Source organism: Thermobia domestica, chromosome 6 (assembly GCF_964235325.1).
Source record: "Thermobia domestica chromosome 6, izTheDome1.hap1.1, whole genome shotgun sequence".
NCBI lineage: Eukaryota > Metazoa > Arthropoda > Insecta > Zygentoma > Lepismatidae > Thermobia > Thermobia domestica.
Genome location: NC_137459.1, coordinates 257,493,607 through 257,512,822, shown reverse-complemented (window position 1 = coordinate 257,512,822; position 19,216 = coordinate 257,493,607). Strand labels below are relative to the sequence as shown.

Below are 19,216 nucleotides of genomic sequence, written 5' to 3'. Positions count from 1 at the left end.
ATACTCAGAATTTTATATAGTAATCTGTTTTATTCGAAATTGCGTACTTCCTGCAATTGTTTGGGGTTGAAATTATTTGAAATGAAATCTTTAAGTTTTACCTGTTACGTTTATGCCGGCTAGGTTAAATGAGACAGTGATGATGAGAAATAAATGAAATGATCGAATGAATAAAGTGGGTGAAAACGGGAGAACCTCAAGGAACCTCCCACACGGTGTTTGTCGAGCACAAGTTTCACTTGGTGCGAGCAGGGATCGAACCAAGGACTCCATGCACCAGAGGTGAACGCTCTACCACTGAAACACCGCGGCCTCTGAAATTATTTAAAGGAGAAAGGGACTACTTTATGAAAACTTGATGACGAACACATTTGTTAAAAAATACTAGCTTTTCATGAAATATAGCTTATAGACAGGGGCGGACTAAGGCTTTTGGGACCTGGAGCTGACTATTTTAAGGGGGCCCTATGTTACGCATAAATTTTATTTGCTGCCTTCCACTGCCTCATAGGCTTATCGAACCACCGAGAACTATGCTGTAATATTTTAATGTGCATCAAGTTTACAATAATTAGTTTAGTTACATTCATTATTAACAATTAAATAATTATATGCGTTATTAATATTTAAATACTGCTGATGGAAAAGCTTAAATCTAGCGATACCGCGAGCGTAACGAGCCGAAAGAAATTAAGCAAAGGTCTGATGCCTATAATATAATAAATTGATTGCTATATTTTAGTATTAAACAGAGGGATTTTAAGGGGCTCCCTGAGCTTGGGGTCCCGGAGCCTGGGCTCCATTGGCTCCGTCCTTAATCCGCTAATGCTTATAGATTCAAGGGTCCGGGCCGGGTCCGAGCTAAAATTTCGGCCCGTGCAGACTTCTAGCCTCTTTATATGCTATCTTTGGAAATACAGTAGACTTTTGCTTATCCGACATAAAACAGGCAGATAGAACGCCAGAATTTATGGGTGTGTTAAGAAAAGATCTATTAAAAGTCAAACTATGATATAATTTTACATGTTACGCATCTAGTAATCATATTTTGTAAAATATAAATATAATGCATTGAATCAGGGACGTATCGAGCGTGAGGTCCTGGAAGCTGTCCCCTTCCAAAACTCAAGAACTTGTTAATAAACCTTTTTCCCTTTTGAGGTTCTTTTTATATCAGATTACTTTGAGGCAGTGTTAAAACCGAGGGCAATACGTTGTTGTTATCATTCTAAGAACATGCCGTAATCCCATTGATTCCAGGTGGAATTAAAGAACACTTTTAAATGGGATTACAATTTCTATTCCGTTCTGTTTATAACGTTAATGTATTAGAACGATACACTCATTGCCACTTGCTCTTTCTGTTATGTGATATACGTAGCAGAAAGTTTTCCTTACATGTGTCTTAAAAATATTTTTTTTTTTTTGATTTCGTTTGTGCTACAATGCAGTTTGTTTAAAGTAAACCGGTTCATAAATGAAAAATAAGAAAAAGGTTAAGAGATATACAGAACTGTTGCATTATTATTATTATTATTATTATTATTATTATTATTATTATTATTATTATTATTATTATTATTATTATTGATGTTTTTGAAACATTAGAATTACGTGCTTACGAGGATTCGTGTTGGGGCCCCTCTGAAAAGAAAACATGGATATTTGCCTGCAATGAATGATAGACGTATGAGTCATGGTGTAGACGGACGTGCTAGGCGATAGAGTTCAGAGCATCAAAAACAGACTAAGACCATAACTTGCAGTTCTTCTATCCGATTGATCCTACTTTTTACCTGCAATGATATGTCGGATAATATGGTATGTGGAATAAACGAAGGTCAGAGAAGCGAGACCATGGAGTATTGGTGTTTAATGCACCTAAACCTGTAAAATATTTGTGCAGAAAACATTTTTCACTTTCTAGCTAAATTTGTGGGTATGAACGCACATCTTGCCTTATATAGTATTATAAAGAATATATATATATATATAACATGCTGAAAACCTGAAGAAGACCAGTAATTTTCACTAGCTTTTTTCTTAATAACGGGAAACTTGTTCATTTCATCACGATAAATCACGTTTGATACTAAGATGTCCAAATATATAAGGTGTCTAAATATATTTTTCACACTTTATTGGAGACAAAATTGTTCTTATTCCAAGAAAAGAGGATGAGCTTTTTCCAAGAAGCTATACAACAGCATAAACTGAAAACAATCGCTATTACTAATTCTGAATAAATAAGTCATCAGAGGAAACAAAAAGTTATTTCCTTGTTATATTGTTACGGTTCTTAACATAAAAATTATACACTTTCTATTATGTTTTGTAAAAAAAAAATAAAATTGATGGGATTCGATGTGGTGTCAAACTAGTATAAGAGCTAACAGTCCGCCACTCTACCCACTTGACCACAGAGACTACGTTTCCTTGCCTGTCCTTTTCTTAACAAATAAATGCTCATGGCTATAAAGCATGTCACTTCCAAACTTAAGAAAACAGTTTTCCTCTTTGTTTCTATACTTCCGTACAGCATCTTGGTTACAGAAGCTAATTATATTTCGCTGACAATTTAACCTAAACCTTAGATTTATGCAAATAAACGCAATATTTTACTCCATTTTCCAGTTCCTTGATTCAGTTCTCCCCCTACCAATCGTGATATTCCCTCTGCAATTGTGCTCTGCTACTGCAAAATCGCTCAAAAACAGTATTGCCAGTATACACAAAACCGAACATAATTTTGTTTTTTGCTTATATTTTTATTATTTTATTATCTTTTTTGGAAATATCTTAGATGGATTGCTTTCTATTATATCCACTTACTAATAACTGAATTTACCCATAAACGTAAGGAATATGGAATAACTGCGAAAAATCGTAGGTTACATTATACGCGCTTTTTTTGGGGGGGGGGGGCATGAGGGTACATAACTTCTCTACTGGTTGCCTAACACCGTAGTTTCGGCCTTCAACAACGTTAATCTTATGCGCTCAAAACGGCCTCTAAAATATTGAATAAAACTGTTAAGACATGTTTTTTTTTTTTTTTTTTTTTGAAAATTTGAATCATAACTGGACAATCTACACAAATTTTGAAATCGACCAGTGAAAACGGTTTCTAGCACTTTTACTTTTCGAGATCTCATTGTCGAAAGGATTGCGGACGAACATATAAACCTAGCATTTTAATATATACATACAACGTATAAATAAAAATTTACTAATTACTATCCTAGGCCTCCTTTAATAGCCATTTTAATTAATTTTCGTTAGGAACGATTTTGTGTGTTTATTTTTTTATTGTTTTGTAAACGAATACACTACTGGTGCCAGAAAAAAAATATCTAAAATGTTTGTTCTGTCACAGGAGTATCATGTAGATCTAAATAACAAGAAGTTCACATTTCATTCATTTTTTAAAAAGGTATTAGTACACGTTATTCCGAAGTACAAATTTTATTTCAGTAAATATCTAATGATCTTAAATTTGTTAAAGTTCTAAATATTTTGAAATATTTTCTTAACCAAGAAATAAATATCAAAAATAAATATCAAAAGCTGTTGATTTGAAAACATCGAAAGACTAAGAGAAAAATAATAATCAATACATACAGTTTAAAAAAAAACACACATGGGGAGAGAGAAAGTAAAAACGCAATTCTTTATTTTAGGTAAAGGGTTAATTTCACAGGGCATTTAAGAGGAAGAGAATTAAGTTTGGCATCAAATTATGCATATTAGAAACCTGCACAAAGTTCTAACCCTGATAGCAAACCCTACTGTAATGAAACTTTTGAGTGAAGGTTTCCATAATGCAGAAAGTACACATAATATATTATCTTGCTTTATATTTTTCATCGTAGTTCTATTAAGTCAGATTTAAATGTAACACATAAGGATATAAAGGGGTAAACATGTTTTATATTATTTGTACTATGTAGTTTTTACTATTCTTCAATTTTACAGAAAATAAATACAAATAAACAACGTAACGTGCCGAGTTTCAGTGATTTTAAGAAACACTAATGTACCCCATAATTAGAAGGCCTCACATGCAATATATGGACTCAACATGTCTATATCAAACATCCTCGATTTTTTCTATTATACTACTAGATAAATTATGGAATAGTACTGCCAGTAGAAAGTCCCTTCGAACTGGGATCATACATTAGCGTAATGTGCTAATTATTGAACACAAAATAAGATAAAATAAAATAAGTTTTCTATCAGTGTGAATTTACTCAAGAGGCGCCACTGCTCCTTATAGCAATTATGTTTTCAAAAAAAAAAAAAAACATAGATTTTTTTTAAAATAAAGACACTAAATACAAGGATAAACGAAATTTGAAACGAATATGTTAATAAACACACAACAAAATGCATTTTATAGTTACGTACAGTGCAGTTTTGTCAAAACAAGAACAATTATACAGTATTTCTGTTGAAAAGTAATATCTTTAAAGTTTAGTGTCACCTTTCGGCATCTCTCTAAATAAGACGTTGAACTATAATTGAAAGTGAGATTCAAATTACATGTGTTACAAACAAATATTTCTGAGATAGAACTGAAAAAGAAATAAATAGAATATAAGGGAACTATTTTGGTATCGGTAGCTTGATTTATGCAAATGAGAAATCGCACTATGAAAAAGTTTAATAAGAAACACCAAGAGTGAAAATTGGACATGCAGCATACGTTGCATTTTGTCACATTTTGGTTAATGCATAAAATTTTATTCAATGAAGTTATTTCATTTGATTGAATTATTTACTTATGTAACTTTACTTTAAACACAATTCAGTGCACTTTTCTTTCTTCTGTTCGCATGCATTGTGTCTCAAAACATAAACATAAACTGAAAAATGTAAACTTTATGACATTTTTTTAAAAAAGTACATAGTATGACGCACTTGGCTCATCAAATATTCACTTAATGCGCTTTAAATTTCTAGTGTAAATTTATAATAATCTCTCGATATAGTACAGTATAAATACGTTCTGTGAGACGTAGGTTAGAAATTTCCCAATGCAATGTGAACAAATGAAGACTTTTTTGATATTCTGCAAATCTAAAGTTCGTGTACGTACACCTTCGTGTACGTACGTAACGTCGCGACATTCTAAAGCAATTCGCAGATAGTTTCCTGTTTGGTGACAGAATTAACTAACTCTATGACCAATGGAACCCGGATGTTCAATACCGTGCTCACGAAAAATTCTCCATTGTCTTCTGCCTTTAGCCAACAGTATCAAGTTTCTAGTTTTTATTTCTATTTCTGCGTGATCCATCTTAATATTGTCTCCCCATCTGCGCCTAGGCCCTTCTAATGATCTTTTTCCGATTGTATTTTCAGTTAAAATTCTGAAAGCATTCATCCTTTGTTTTATTTTTGCTGCATGATCTTCCCATCTGATCCCATGAGCCTCCTAGATTTGATTGCTAATAAAGTTTGGCAAATTTTATCAATTATTAATATAGTTCCTCGTTATATAGTTCCTCGTTTCAACCCTTCCTCACTCCATTTCCCCTTGGGTCTGAATATTCGCTTCAAGTTTTTATTCCCAAGTGATTTCAGTGTGTATTCTTCCCACAGAGTGAGCGACATGTTTCGCAACCATACAACACAACAGATATGATCATCGTTCTAAATATATTAAGCTTCTAATTCGTCGACAGAATTCACGAAGACAAAAGATTTTGAACTAGATAACAGCATGAGTTCTCTCCTTTTAGTAGACACTCGTGGCTATGGTTTTGACCTATTAATACTGATCGTGGATATTTGAAAGTATTCTCTTTGTAGAACTATTATTTGACGTTTTAACCCGTCTTCGTTTATTTTTTGCATATTGTATATGCACAAAGTTTCGTTGCAATTCTTCATGTCCTTTACACACATCTGACATACTGTTACTAGCCCTTTTGATATTTCGTGATCAAAGGTTCGGAGGGGTCCGTGCCCCACTCAACCGTTCTTTCCAGGAAAATACGAAACCCGAATTCCCTCGTTTTATGTCTACAATATATGTGCGTAATTTCATTAACTTCGGTTCACTTGTTTTTGCCTTTCGGCCGTCAACTTTCACAACTTTGGACAGAGGCTTTTGCCCCCTAAAACCGTTTTTCAGCAGAAAATAATAATAATAAAAAATACGTATTCGTTTATTTTACTGTGTAGTGTCTACCTGCTAAATTTTATCAAAATCGGAGTGTTGCACTTGGGAAGTGTTACTTGCAAGTTGGCCACTTTTAAGTGAAACCGACGGTGGTCAATATAGACAGGTTTCACCAGGGGCGGATCCAGGACAGACTTTTGGGGGGCGTGGTGGATTGTAATATTGCTACTTTTAAGAGTTCCAAGCTCTGGGATTGGTTTTATTTATATATAAGAAAAGAAAGTTGACTCTTCTGGGGGGAGACGATCACCCCCCTGGATCCGCCCCTGGGTTTCACTGTGTCTTCATTCTTCCTTTTTATACAGTAAAGATAAATATAAATGAACAAGACATAATATGATTGAGTTACCAGCAAATAAAAATGTCCTCTCGTGGGGCTAACGGACCAGAAATTTTTAATTACTATTGTTTAATAAAATTTTGAAGTTGGAAAATAATATACTCAAATAATACGGCAAAATACATTGAAAGTCAAGTATCGAATTCCCTGTGTCTGCTGATCTCTGAAGTTTTATTTACTTTTTTTTTTCTTCGCACAAGCCTACCTATTGTTTACTTTTATGTCAATAGGCTAGAAGAATGCAATAATTTCAGCACACTTTACAGTGGGAAATATGAATTCCTGAGATTTACTGAAAGCAACGTCTAAACTGGTTAAATAATTCGAAAGTTGTTTCCTAAAGGAATACATACTATCAGCGTAGGCATTAATTGATCAGTTTTAGTGCTATTACATTATATATGAGACGGGATTTATTGTTTAAAATAGGATCCGACCCAATATTTAGGGTTTTATCTATGAAAAAAAAACCTCGTTCAATACGACCAAGTTCCAAGACCGACATGTGACAAACTTAAAGAGAATAAGTCGTGCACCTCTTATAGAAAAATTTACCTTCAACAAAGTAGGGATGTGGCCAAGGTAACATGTTTCTCTGCATTTATTTTCTCTCTCTGAGCGTGCGACTTGAAGGTTGGTTCTAACTTGTTGAATAAGGCACCTGACGAGTGCGAACTTCTTTTGTCTGAATTAATGTACACTAGGGTGTATAAAATAACTTATTTTCTAAATGTTAGCGTGGGTACAGCGAAAAAGTGGCTATTTTTGACCAAACAGGCACATTATTCTTTTCAGACTTTTGGAGGTCGTTTAGGTGGCGCGCATCAACCTTCAAGTTTTGATAGCGATTTGATTATGCAACATGCACAACAATTTCACAAAATATCATTACTTGCATATTTCATGTATTTTTCTGCATTACAGTCATTTATTGTTTTGTTTGTGACAAATATGTTACATTCTTGCCTCAGGGGTGGTTATGCTTTTCGGTATGCATTTCAGTATGAGTCACGTGGACTTTTTGTTTTCATGTGTAGAATCATCTTTCAAGTGTTGTAACACGTATTATGTTACACCCTGTTACATGCATTGTTGACCTAAATTACCTGAACTGTAAAACTATATGTGCTCTCAATTCTTCTGATTTATCAGCCTACTCTAACAGTAAAAATAAAACCTGAAGAATCCAACAGCAAAGGACTAATTGGATACAATATAACGTTAGGAGATATAGAACGAAGTGGGAACTTTTCTTAACATTTCTAGAAAAGTATGTAAAAAAAAAAAAGAAAAGGAGGAAAAACCCACAAGAGGCTTGGAATATTGATTCATGCACGGACTCAGACATTTGAAGATGAGAACAAGTTTAGTTAAACAAAGTTAAGGATAGCAGATGCACAAACTCTCCCGAACAAAATCGCATTGCTTGCGTAAATATGGATCAGCCGATAGGAAACAGGGTATGAGGGTTGAAATATGAGGTAATTTGGTAATATTCGAAAAGCAAGGTTATCTCATTTTTCTTTGTAGGGGAGCGCAAATGTCTGAAAAATAATGTCAAAGTTCTTATGCTTTTATGTATAATAAATTTTACTTTGGATAACGCGTATAAAGATTTGTAACTACGGATAAAAACTAAGACAATCTGGTAAATTTGAATATCTCTGTCTCCAGTCAGACATCAGGTTTATAATTCCTCGCGGTAGGTTGCACAGCTTGCTATTGACTAACATTTTTGTGTAGTGTTTGTTTTTGTTCGTTTTGAGTTTAAAGTCCCTTCACAGCACCAACACTGTATATGCAGTTTCCTGCAATTGTATCGGTATCCACACAAGTTTTTGTATAAGTTTAACAATTCTTTAGTGTGTTCCACATATTAACATGAATACAGCTTATGAACGAAGTGAGCGTTTAGTGTATCACAGTAGCATTTCTGCACCACTGGAGTTTCCAGCGTTGTTGTGAAGACAAATTACATGAAAAACAAATTTCAATTCGGTCTCAGCCTACCTTGAATGAGTTGTTCGGTGTGAGCTTTCAGTCGTTCAATCGGCTACTACCTCTTATGTGATGTAACTAGAGAATGTGATTTGATAGGATTCAACTGTTGCAGTTTGTGTGTCTCTGTGGTGTGTGTGTGTGTGTGTGTGTGTGTGTGTGTGTGTGTGCTTGCGTATGTGTGTGTATACATGTATGTATGGTCGACACCTTGTATTTTAGACGAGATGGACCTAAGTACCCAATATGATTAAGAATGTCATATTGAGATTGTTGAAGTCGTCAAAAGAATTTTCGTGGTTGTTTCTTTACTACTTCCTCTAAACAGGGATATTTGAATATAATAAGCAAAAAATCGATTTTCCTGAAAACTAATGAAATAGATTATTTCATTTGTATCGTGAAAATATTAGGAAATTATCATAGTACAATATATTGAAACTAGAGCCTCCTTTAAGAGGAATATTCAGAAAAGAATACATTTTAAAGTGAAAAGAGCGGAAAATAAAACTTGGAAAAATAAAAGGAAGCGCAACATGATTTTATTATTTTATTGAAAGAAGTAGGAAAACGTTTCAAAACAAAATCTCAGTTAATATTTCACTCTTGGTAAAATGTATTTATTCAGTTTTCTTAGAATAGAAAGACTACATTTAGAAGAGAAAGACGGATATCCGATTTTGGACACAGGGCTGAGTGACCAACATAAAAATGCATAGTGCGACTAACACAGAAAGAAACAGTTGATAAGCTTAGATTTTTTCTAACGGGCTCTCTCTTAGTTCTTATTATCCTAAGACTTGCTTGAAACACTTTAGATCTAATTTCTTGTTTCTTGCTGAAGAGGTGGTCACTCGCTTGATTATGTTATTAGGTGTGAAGCATCCAGTGCTACATATTATATATATATATATATATTGTAAACAAAGAACGCTGAGAAAAGGGCATATACTGAAAGTGCATGGACTTTTGTAGGTATAAAAGAAAAAAACAAAACTTTTCTACTCTGAGATACAACATTGTATTTAGAGAGACTAATATGATTATGGCCAATATCAGGACGGTTTCAGACAGGCCACCATTAAATGTCAAATATTGAGATTTAATTTATGATTTATCTTACTGTTGCATTGTTTAACAAGTATGTACTTTGGTTCATCAGATGTCTGTAATAAATACTGATTTACGGTGTAGGGTATATTACTTCTTTTCTTCACTTATCTTAGTTTTGCATTTGAAATTAAATGTTTTATATAACATATATACAAAATGGCTCTTTTTATATAACCACTATAATTACTGGGTGTCCTTTCATTGTACCTCTGTAGCATTACTAATATTTCTGGTTAGTTTTCACTTATTATAATTGTCAATATGACATAAATTACTGCATTATTAAGATGCATTATTAAGAGAGAATAATAAGAGGAGGAGGATGTCACAGAATAAAGAAGAAAGAAAAGGAACAGAGGGATATTTGAGTCACTGAAGGTACTATTTGTGTCATTGTTAAACTGTACTTTTGATTTATTTTATTTAAAAAAAAAAATATTCCGTGTCTAGGTCTCACACTACTTACTACATGAAAACTGCATTGCAATAATTACTTTAGAGAAGGGTATCTTATCTAAATTAGAAGTTTTTAGCCTTTTTGCAAAATCGCCGTACTACTATGTTGTGAATAAAGAGAGGAAAAGTATGAATAAAAATTAAAAAAAAAAAAACATATGAAAATCATAAGTTAAAAATATGAAAAAAATAGTTATGCATTCTACATACTTTCTAAGAGATGAACCATCTATAGCTATTTTGTATTTTTTTTATCACTATTCACTAAACTTTTTGAAACACATTAAGTGTAAGTTCACACCTTATTTCAATATTAAAAGCTTATGATTAACAATTGGTACTGTATTTTAAAAATATACCATAGGCCTACCTTAAATCTAGACTGGACAAACTTCCCAAAGCACTGATCTACCTCAGATTGTGAAAAATCTTGGTAATTACTTCTGTGTAATTGTCACTGGCAGGGCAATTTCGATTTCCTTATTTATTTTAAGGAGAGAAAGCGGAGTTATATTTCTTTTTTTGGAAATGAGGCCTCTTCAATTTAAAGGATATGCCACAAAGAACGCAACTTTTGAAATGCCCGCCATTTCTGTTCTAGTAAGTTGCCAGCACTGAACGTCACACTATTCCCATCTGTTGTCTTTGTTGTTAGTAGACACGGAGGGCCGAGAGCGCATGATCGTCATCTCTTTTTAGGAACGGATCGCTTTCCACTGAAATAGCCATGATCTCCCTATGGCATATCTAAGCCTTAGTGGGTCTGAGAATATCTATGTGTCACTAGATTGGCCTGAAATGATTCTATATTCGAAATTATGAACTTCTGTGGTAGTTGCTTACTATGTTGAAGCTTGTTCCGAGGCAGGTTGGGCTTGCAGCAGTCAAGGGCGGATCATCAGGTTGTAAATGCGTAGTCGAATCTTGTGTGTGTTGCATGTTGCACGTTGGCTGTGTGTCCCACGTGGCACTCAGTGCTCTTTGCAGTACACGCTGCTTGAAAATATTGGTAATATCCTATCGTGATACACTCTAAAGTACTTCGTTCCTGAGTAAAGTTGTACTTCATGTCCTTGGAAGAGAAGACGTACTGGTGGCTATCAATATTTTCTGGCAAAGAAAACTATATATATATATATATATATATATATATATATATTAGCAATAAAAATCTTTAAGCATAGCTGTGGAGCAAGTGTTTCTAATCCATGTCCAGTGATCATGTGGTGATGACTCGCCCAAAGTACCACAAGAGCAAACCTAGTCTTTAAAAAAAAGAATGTTGATTTCGAATCTTGCTTTGTCTTCAATAGCTGCTTTCGTTTTCCATATACACTAGAAACCGTCCTAAACAGATTCCTAGTGATATGACTGAAAAAAATATATTATATAATTGAAAGCAATCGGGTAAATAAGGAGCACTGATTTCCCTTCTCTTAAATTTGTTCCTTGATAGTATACTCAAGGATCAAAGCACACAAAATATATAGAAAACAATAAAATAATATTGAAAACAAAAAGATAAATCGAAAATGCTGATTCCGAATTGAAGACTGTTTATCAATAGTTGTTTTTTATTAGGAGTTACAAACACCTTATTCCGGATACCATAATGAACAGACAATCCGAATACGAAGAGCCATTTTCCTTACGGAACCTTAAAGATTAATAACATTCAAAAAATCTGTGTTACTTGATTATCTCTTATGATGACTCTCTTCTATTATTTAAGATAGCTGCATTACTTTTGTTATGATTCTTTGCTATTCCTTAGCTATGTTTCATTGTAACCCCGTCTGTAAGATCCTTTAGTTTGCAAACACGCTATGCTAATTTTCAATGCAATTTGCTTTACATTACTACGAATACTCCTCGTTGGGTTTAGTTGAAAACGGGAAGTTCTGTTTACTTCTCACCCAGGGCAACATGCTGCTATGTGCAAACAACCTTTATTGTATTTTGTTTTCGAGAGAATGAAATTATACACGCAATTCAAGAGATACTATTTAATGTTTAGTATCTTTTGGAACATGAACGTTATTGTTTACAGCAGAACATTAAACAAGTGTAAATGTTCGTGTTTGCATGATCGAGAGCAATGCTCTTCCTTTAAGGAGTGATCACGCAGATTCGCCGGCATCGAGGCAAACAACAGGCTTCAACAATAAATTTAGAAAGATTTGGACATCAAAAACAGCCAAGATAAATAAGAATAATGGAGTAAATAAGAATTGTTTAAGATAATAATTACAGTTATGAATGTAAGGGATCGACTTTTTTTTTTCTTTTTTTTTCCTGCAACGCATATGTGCAATAATGAAGTTCTTTGTCTGCATAAGTGAGGTTACTACGTGGAACACAGTTTCGTGACGAAGACAAATAGTCTCGCCGCTGTAGTCTCTATTGAACTTAAATCAATCAAGTACAGCTATGGTGATCTTAACATTTCCAAGTTTTTTTAATATTTCAGGTGAAGCTAGTGTCGTGTTTTTTTCACACATTTTATTTTATTCCCTCATCTGAGCTTCTTCATTTTTTTTAAATAGTCTACTAGCTGAACCTGCGCTGTTTATACAACACATCGTTCTAATATGAATGTGAATCTCCTTCACGTTTCTCACAATATCTGTAGAAATCCATTTACAGACACAAATAAAAGTCTGAAAGACTCTCAAAAGGAGTGAATTGCTATAGACACATATATAAATGTGGTATTTTAATATATAGAATGTTGGGGTGAGTCAGTAGCAAACTTGGGTAAGTGATTGATGATACCAAAAGCTTATATATATATATATATATATATATATATATATATATATATATATATATATATATATATATATATATATATATATATATATATATATATATATCGGGTGTTTCAAAACAACACCGGTAACGTTAGGGAGGCGATTCCTCACACCAAGATGCCAAAAAGTATACACCAATCTGGGTGCACAAATGCTTCCTTTCGGAGTTATAGGCTGCCGAAAATAACGAAAACATGAATTTTAAAGTTCCATACCTCGCATACTACGAAACTTACTGTAGTCGGGTTAGACTTCACTTAGGAACTAGCATGTGCCCTATCCAAATATCCATGTCTCAGAATCCTGCGGTACTTCGATAACAATTTCTATTGAGGTAGTTGGTGAGTACTTCAAATTATATGCCCGTAGCCAAATTACCTCTATAAAAATGTCGTGTGAGTACCGCAGGATTCTGAAACATATATTTTTGGATAAAACACATATTAGTTCCTAAGTGAAGTCTTGATCCGGCTACGGTAGGTCCCATAGTTTTGGAGCTATTGACTTTTAAAGTTATTTTTTTCACGTTCTCGGCAGCCTATAACTCCGAAAGGAAGCAAATGTGCACCCAGGTTGGTCTATACTTTTTGCCTTATCTCGGTGTCAGGAATCAGCTCCGAAACGCTGTCGTGGTTGTTTTGAAACACCCTATATATATATATATATATATATATATATATATATATATATATATATATATATATATGTATGTATGTATGTATCGTTACCCGGGTACACCTCATTGTGGGTTCAAAAGCCTTCGAAGTTGCCAGCTTGCAATAGGTTTTGTCATTCAGATTAAAGCAAACCTCCTGAAATGTCATTCAACCCGCTATGCGTAGCTCCTCTACTGCTTGCCTTTCAGAAGGGAAACAACTTTAACATCCTAACGACAATGTTAAACAAAGGGGCCAAAAACGTTGCCTAAAATGTGTAATAGACACATAAAGACAGATTTTTTTCTGAAAATTTGAGCTACAACTGGCAAATCTACATATTATTTGGAGTCAACCAAGGAAAACGACACGTTTCTAGAGCTTGTGGTTTTGCAAATCTCATTGTTCTAAAGAATTGGCAAAAAATATTTATTTTTTTCTTGATCAAATAAATAAACCTAGCATTTTAATATATACATGGGTGATAAAGTGTAACCTACAATCTTTCCCAGAGCCCTAGGAATACATTTTTAAAGGTTTTACTGAATTCTAACCATTAGTTTTTAGGTTAAATGCATTCACAAATACGCAACCATCTTTTTAGAGTTTACATTTTATATTAAATAAGTACATTTCTTTAAATATTTAAAACCATATTCTTAAATTCTCTGTTTTGTTCTTCATTAGCTGTTCAATGGCATTCTTAGCGTCGCAGTTTTCCATTAATAATAACATAACAAGTTTTCCTTCTTTTTTAAAATAATATTTACCTGTCATTCTGTGGAAGAGGAAATCCATCCAACGACCACCTAATCTGAGGAGTCGGATGTCCAGTGGCTATGCATTTCAGTGATACGTAAGGCCCCGGTTGTAATGTTTGTTGAATAAATTTGTAGAGAAGTTGGGGTTTGGCAGCTGGAATGAGAAAAAGTAATCAACATAAAATTAATTGTATTTAAAGGTGGAAAAGTTTTCTACTGCTAGGTAACATCGCTCTGTTAAAAATAAATAAATAAATAAATAACTATAAGTATATTTGATTAGAATGATAACAACATAGGATATACACAGTATATTATAATTGCATAATTTAAGCAATAGTTTTCATATTACAAACAACGCTTGGTTCAGTGGCAATCAGAGATCTTCCAATGCAATCTAACTACATTCTTTAAACTATATGTAACGCCATTTCCGGTAACTGTATAGTTTCCGGTAAATGTTGATACGACTTACACAATTGGACTACCTAAATGCTAAGTGATGTAACTTTCAAATTGAAATTTTACAGAAAAGAATTTTGAACTTCAGTATCTCATGTAAAACGCATCAACATAAAGCGGGATTTTTTACTATCACTGTTTGAGAAAATAACCCTTTACAATTGTGTGTTTGGTTGTAACTGTAAAAGAGCTATGCATTTTCTTTTTTTTTTTTTTTTTAAATGATATACTATTGAACTCCAAAGTTATCTGCTGATAAAAAAAAATACATTTCAGTTACACCACTAGGCACCCAAGCAACTCAGTTTATTGCATCAACGAGTTTAAAACTAAGTAAATCAATTTAAGTAATTATTTCTCTAATTAAATGGGGGACTATAATATATTCAGTTATATACACGCTTTCTAATTATATACACGTCTGTGGAAGGTGATATTTCTTGGTTCTATCTGCTAAGGCAGTAGTTCCTAATCTGTATGTCACGACACACTTGCATGCCATTAAGTACTGTAGGATGTATCGCGAAAGTTAAGAATTTAAAAATCATGAAGCATTTAATAATTAGTTAAAATTAACTTTGTGACTGACTATATCAGTCAACGACCCAACAAAAGCAAAAATGCTCAGTACTACATACTCATTACTTCTTAGAACTTTATAAACTTACGCTATTATAATCTATATAATTATTAATACAAATCAAACAACTGTGTCACGATGTACTGAGCGTTTAGTAAACTATAACTAGTCAGCCGAAAAGATTAGGAACCACGTGCTAAGAAACTAAAAAATCGGAGTGTCTTATATCAAAAACATAACAATTAACGAGGCCATAATTACTCAACAAACGTATACATTCTATCTCTAATCTCGATTTTGAACCTACCTCTTCAAATCAAACTCATGATATCAATTTTTACACCTTTGAAACTTAAGAAAAATAACTGGCCATCCTATCCATACTCTGATGGTATACTAGTCCTGCCTAGCTACATTAGATATTAGATATTCCTTCGGGAAGAAAAATTCATATTTGATACATAGAGAATTATGTGCAATTAAATCGGTTCCTGGAAGTGCCACTTCATGTAATATTACCATCATAATAATAGCATTATACTGGGGCACATTTACGTTTAAAGAAACCGGTGTGCCTCTCTGGTGGAGCTCTCAGTATCAGTATGACATGTGCCTCTTAGATCCCTGAATGTATGAACATGTGGTGAACTACGCTGTGTTCACGTATTTTGAAAATTTTCTGCTTCCCTCACATTGCCATTTCACTTGATTTTCTATAATTGTTTACCTACGCTACTCATTCCTTCTATTTTTAGAATAAAGTGACATACATATATGACACTGAACAAAAGCTTTCATTTACGTTTAAAAGTTGTAGTACATCTAACACAGCTGTCAGCAAATCTAGTTTTTTGGGTGTGAGTGCCCACCTAGTTCACCGGGCAAAGCCGCAAGCAGGTAGCACAGCAACGCCCTCTAACCTTTTCTTTTAATATTTAGCTCAGTGTTTCAGTTTCAGTATAATAGTGCTACTCTATAGTATTCCAGCAGTTAAATTATTTTACTTATCATTGTTGATAAAATAACTAATTTCAATTACTGATCTAGATAAGCGTAATCACTCGTTAACATTCTCTGTTGACAAAATCAAATTAACTGATCGTAGATGCTGTAAAACTGTCCCATATAGGTTGTAGGTAGAGCAAGGTAATTAATTGATTGTCCGGAATCGACTCCGACTATCAGCTTTAATTATAAAATTTACTAAATAATAGTATTTACACAAATACTACAACATTATTTTCCTCTAAATTTGTTAGGTTAGAAATAGGTGGTGCTTGACCGTGAGGTTGCGAACAGGATCTCCACAGAGCCCAGTGGCAGGCTAAGCAGAGTGGCAAAAGGAATTCTCAAAGCTCCCTGGCAAGCAGTGAGGAGGTTAGTAGTCACAGAGCTCCGTAGCAGGCTAAGCAACTGGGGAGGGATTCCCAACAGAGTCCCGTAGCAGGCTAAGCCAGGATAAGAGCAGTAATCAAGAGTCCCGTGGCAGACAAGAGGCTCGGAGTTAAGTTACTCCTAATGTTCCGTGGCAAACAGTAGGAGGGACACAAGAGAACTAGTACTGGTCCGCTGGTTGCTGCCGAATTTGTAGGCTCCCAGGCGGTGGTAACGCTGCTGCTTCTATGTGATCGTCTGCTTCGTAGGATGAGCCAGAAGTTCGTCGTCTGCTGACTGTAGTGAATCCGCGTGGTGTGTAGTATCCCGACGTAAAACTATGCGTATCCCAGCCCCGCCAAGTGAACTTTGTGGTGGACAAACACCGTGTGCGTGGGTTTTCTCGGGGTTCTCCCGTTTCCTCCCACTTAATTCATTCCACCATTTCATTCATTACTCATCATCAAAGTCTCCTTTAGTCTAACCGGCATAACCGTGGGACGTAAAACTCAAAGATTTCATTTTCATTTTGTAAAACTATGTGGTGGTGTTTGTAAACATAAGCGTAAAGTATTGTTCGTATACAGTACCAGGTGGGATATTACGATATTTTTCACATTAAAAGAAACATATAATAACCAGGCAGGTGCATACTAACAAAATTTTCTTGCTAAAGGGAACATGAATTTTCCAGGGGGCAGATTTCTACAAACTGAAAGCAAACAGAAAGTCCTGTTATGAGTGTCTTGTGTTTCAGGGTGTGAAAACATTAACAACTCGCAATGCAGCGGTTAAATACATATTATTATTATTATTATTATTATTATTATTATTATTATTATTATTATTATTTAGAGTTGAAACCTGGAGTTTTATATAACTTACAAAATTAAAGTCAGTGGTTGTAGAAAATATGTCAATAATCTATCTGTAATATATATATATATATATATATATATATATATATATATATATATATATATATATATATATATATATATATATATATATATATATATAGTGGCGGATCCAAGGGGGACTATAGGGGCTTCAATCCTGCTTTACACTGGATAAAACGGCAAAATATGGTTTAGCTCCTACCTTGAATATATCCTGGATCCGCCCCTGTATATATATATATATATATATATATATATATATATATATATATATATATATATATATAAGAAATACATTTGTTTGATTTCACCTTTATATGAGTGAGAAAAATTGTTAAAGAAAAGGAAAAATAAATGATAAAAATAAGATCACATTCAGACATTGTTATGTAATAATGCAACGATAAAATTGCAACTGTATGCATTTAGTTAGGTAAATGAAAGTAACAAAGTTGATGATTCTCAATCAGTGGCGTAGACAAGGGGCGTAAACAGAAAACGCAAGCAGCAGTTAAAATGAAATAATGTTTTCTTCTCCTGTAAACTGACTGGTTATTTTTATTTCTTCCTCCATTTTCTCTGAGTTTACCTTGATCATTGTACATTTGCTGATGCGCAAGAATAGCGTATATAATACAGCTTACTTGGTCACGAGTTTTATGCAAATATTGAGCAGATGGAGCGAAAACACACCTCTCCGTATTTCAATCTTAGGTCACTTGCAACTAAAATTTCGAGTGGTAACTAGCATACTTTATTCCTAGATGGTTGGCAGCGCTGAGAGAGCTGATAGATTTTGCCTGGCTTCTGGCAATCGTACACGGACTTGCCCAATCGTGCAAAATATGGAAGCCCACTAGCCGACCCCTGACGTAATGATGATTATTCAACATGCCGCTATTTCTAAAACATGTTTCATAAAATTATTCATTAGGAATACCGGTGACTACCAATAATGCGGCAGAAATAAACGTAATATTTGTAATAACATAATGCGCAATACATCACATTTCTAAATTTTACCTGATCACTTGAATTTAATTTTTGTTTTTTGAATCCCACAACATTAGTTTTGAGAATAAAAATTACTCGTTTTAAAACTAAACTCTGAATTTTAACATTGTTTAAACCAATAACAATATTCCACAAAACATAATGAAATGATGGGATGAGATAGTGGGAGGAAACGGGAGAACCTAGAAAAGCACACACAAGATATCATATATGTCCACCACACAAGATATCATATATGTATCTTGGGCGAGCTCTAATCGAAACAAGGACCTCACACACCAGATATGATATACGATGTAACATGGAAGCTAAAGGTTGTGTACTACTAAAGAAATCCAGGTTAAGTGTCCCATCCAAGGATGAGAATACTACCTATTCAGCCTAGAGAGTTTGTAATGTAAAGCTTTACCTGTGTTTGTTACTTTAAAATAATACGAATAAAAGAGACTGAATTGAAAATACTGATCACATTGCTACAAATACTTTGTAAGGACTAAATATTTGAATTATGACCTTCGAGGGTGAACATAGTTCCTTCTCTCTCCAAGTTTATTTATTTA

The 19,216-nt window shown here is 33.8% G+C and overlaps 1 protein-coding gene across 1 annotated transcript in view; it reads right to left on the bottom strand.

The window, feature by feature from the left end:
- Positions 1–19,216, bottom strand: part of LOC145687511 (cell adhesion molecule Dscam1-like) — a 1,370,399-nt gene that overhangs the window by 405,277 nt on the left and 945,906 nt on the right. Inside the window, exon 5 of the mRNA XM_081760977.1 lies at positions 14,337–14,481. Coding sequence (XP_081617103.1) covers positions 14,337–14,481 — 145 coding nt within the window. The remainder of the gene's footprint in view (positions 1–14,336; positions 14,482–19,216) is intronic.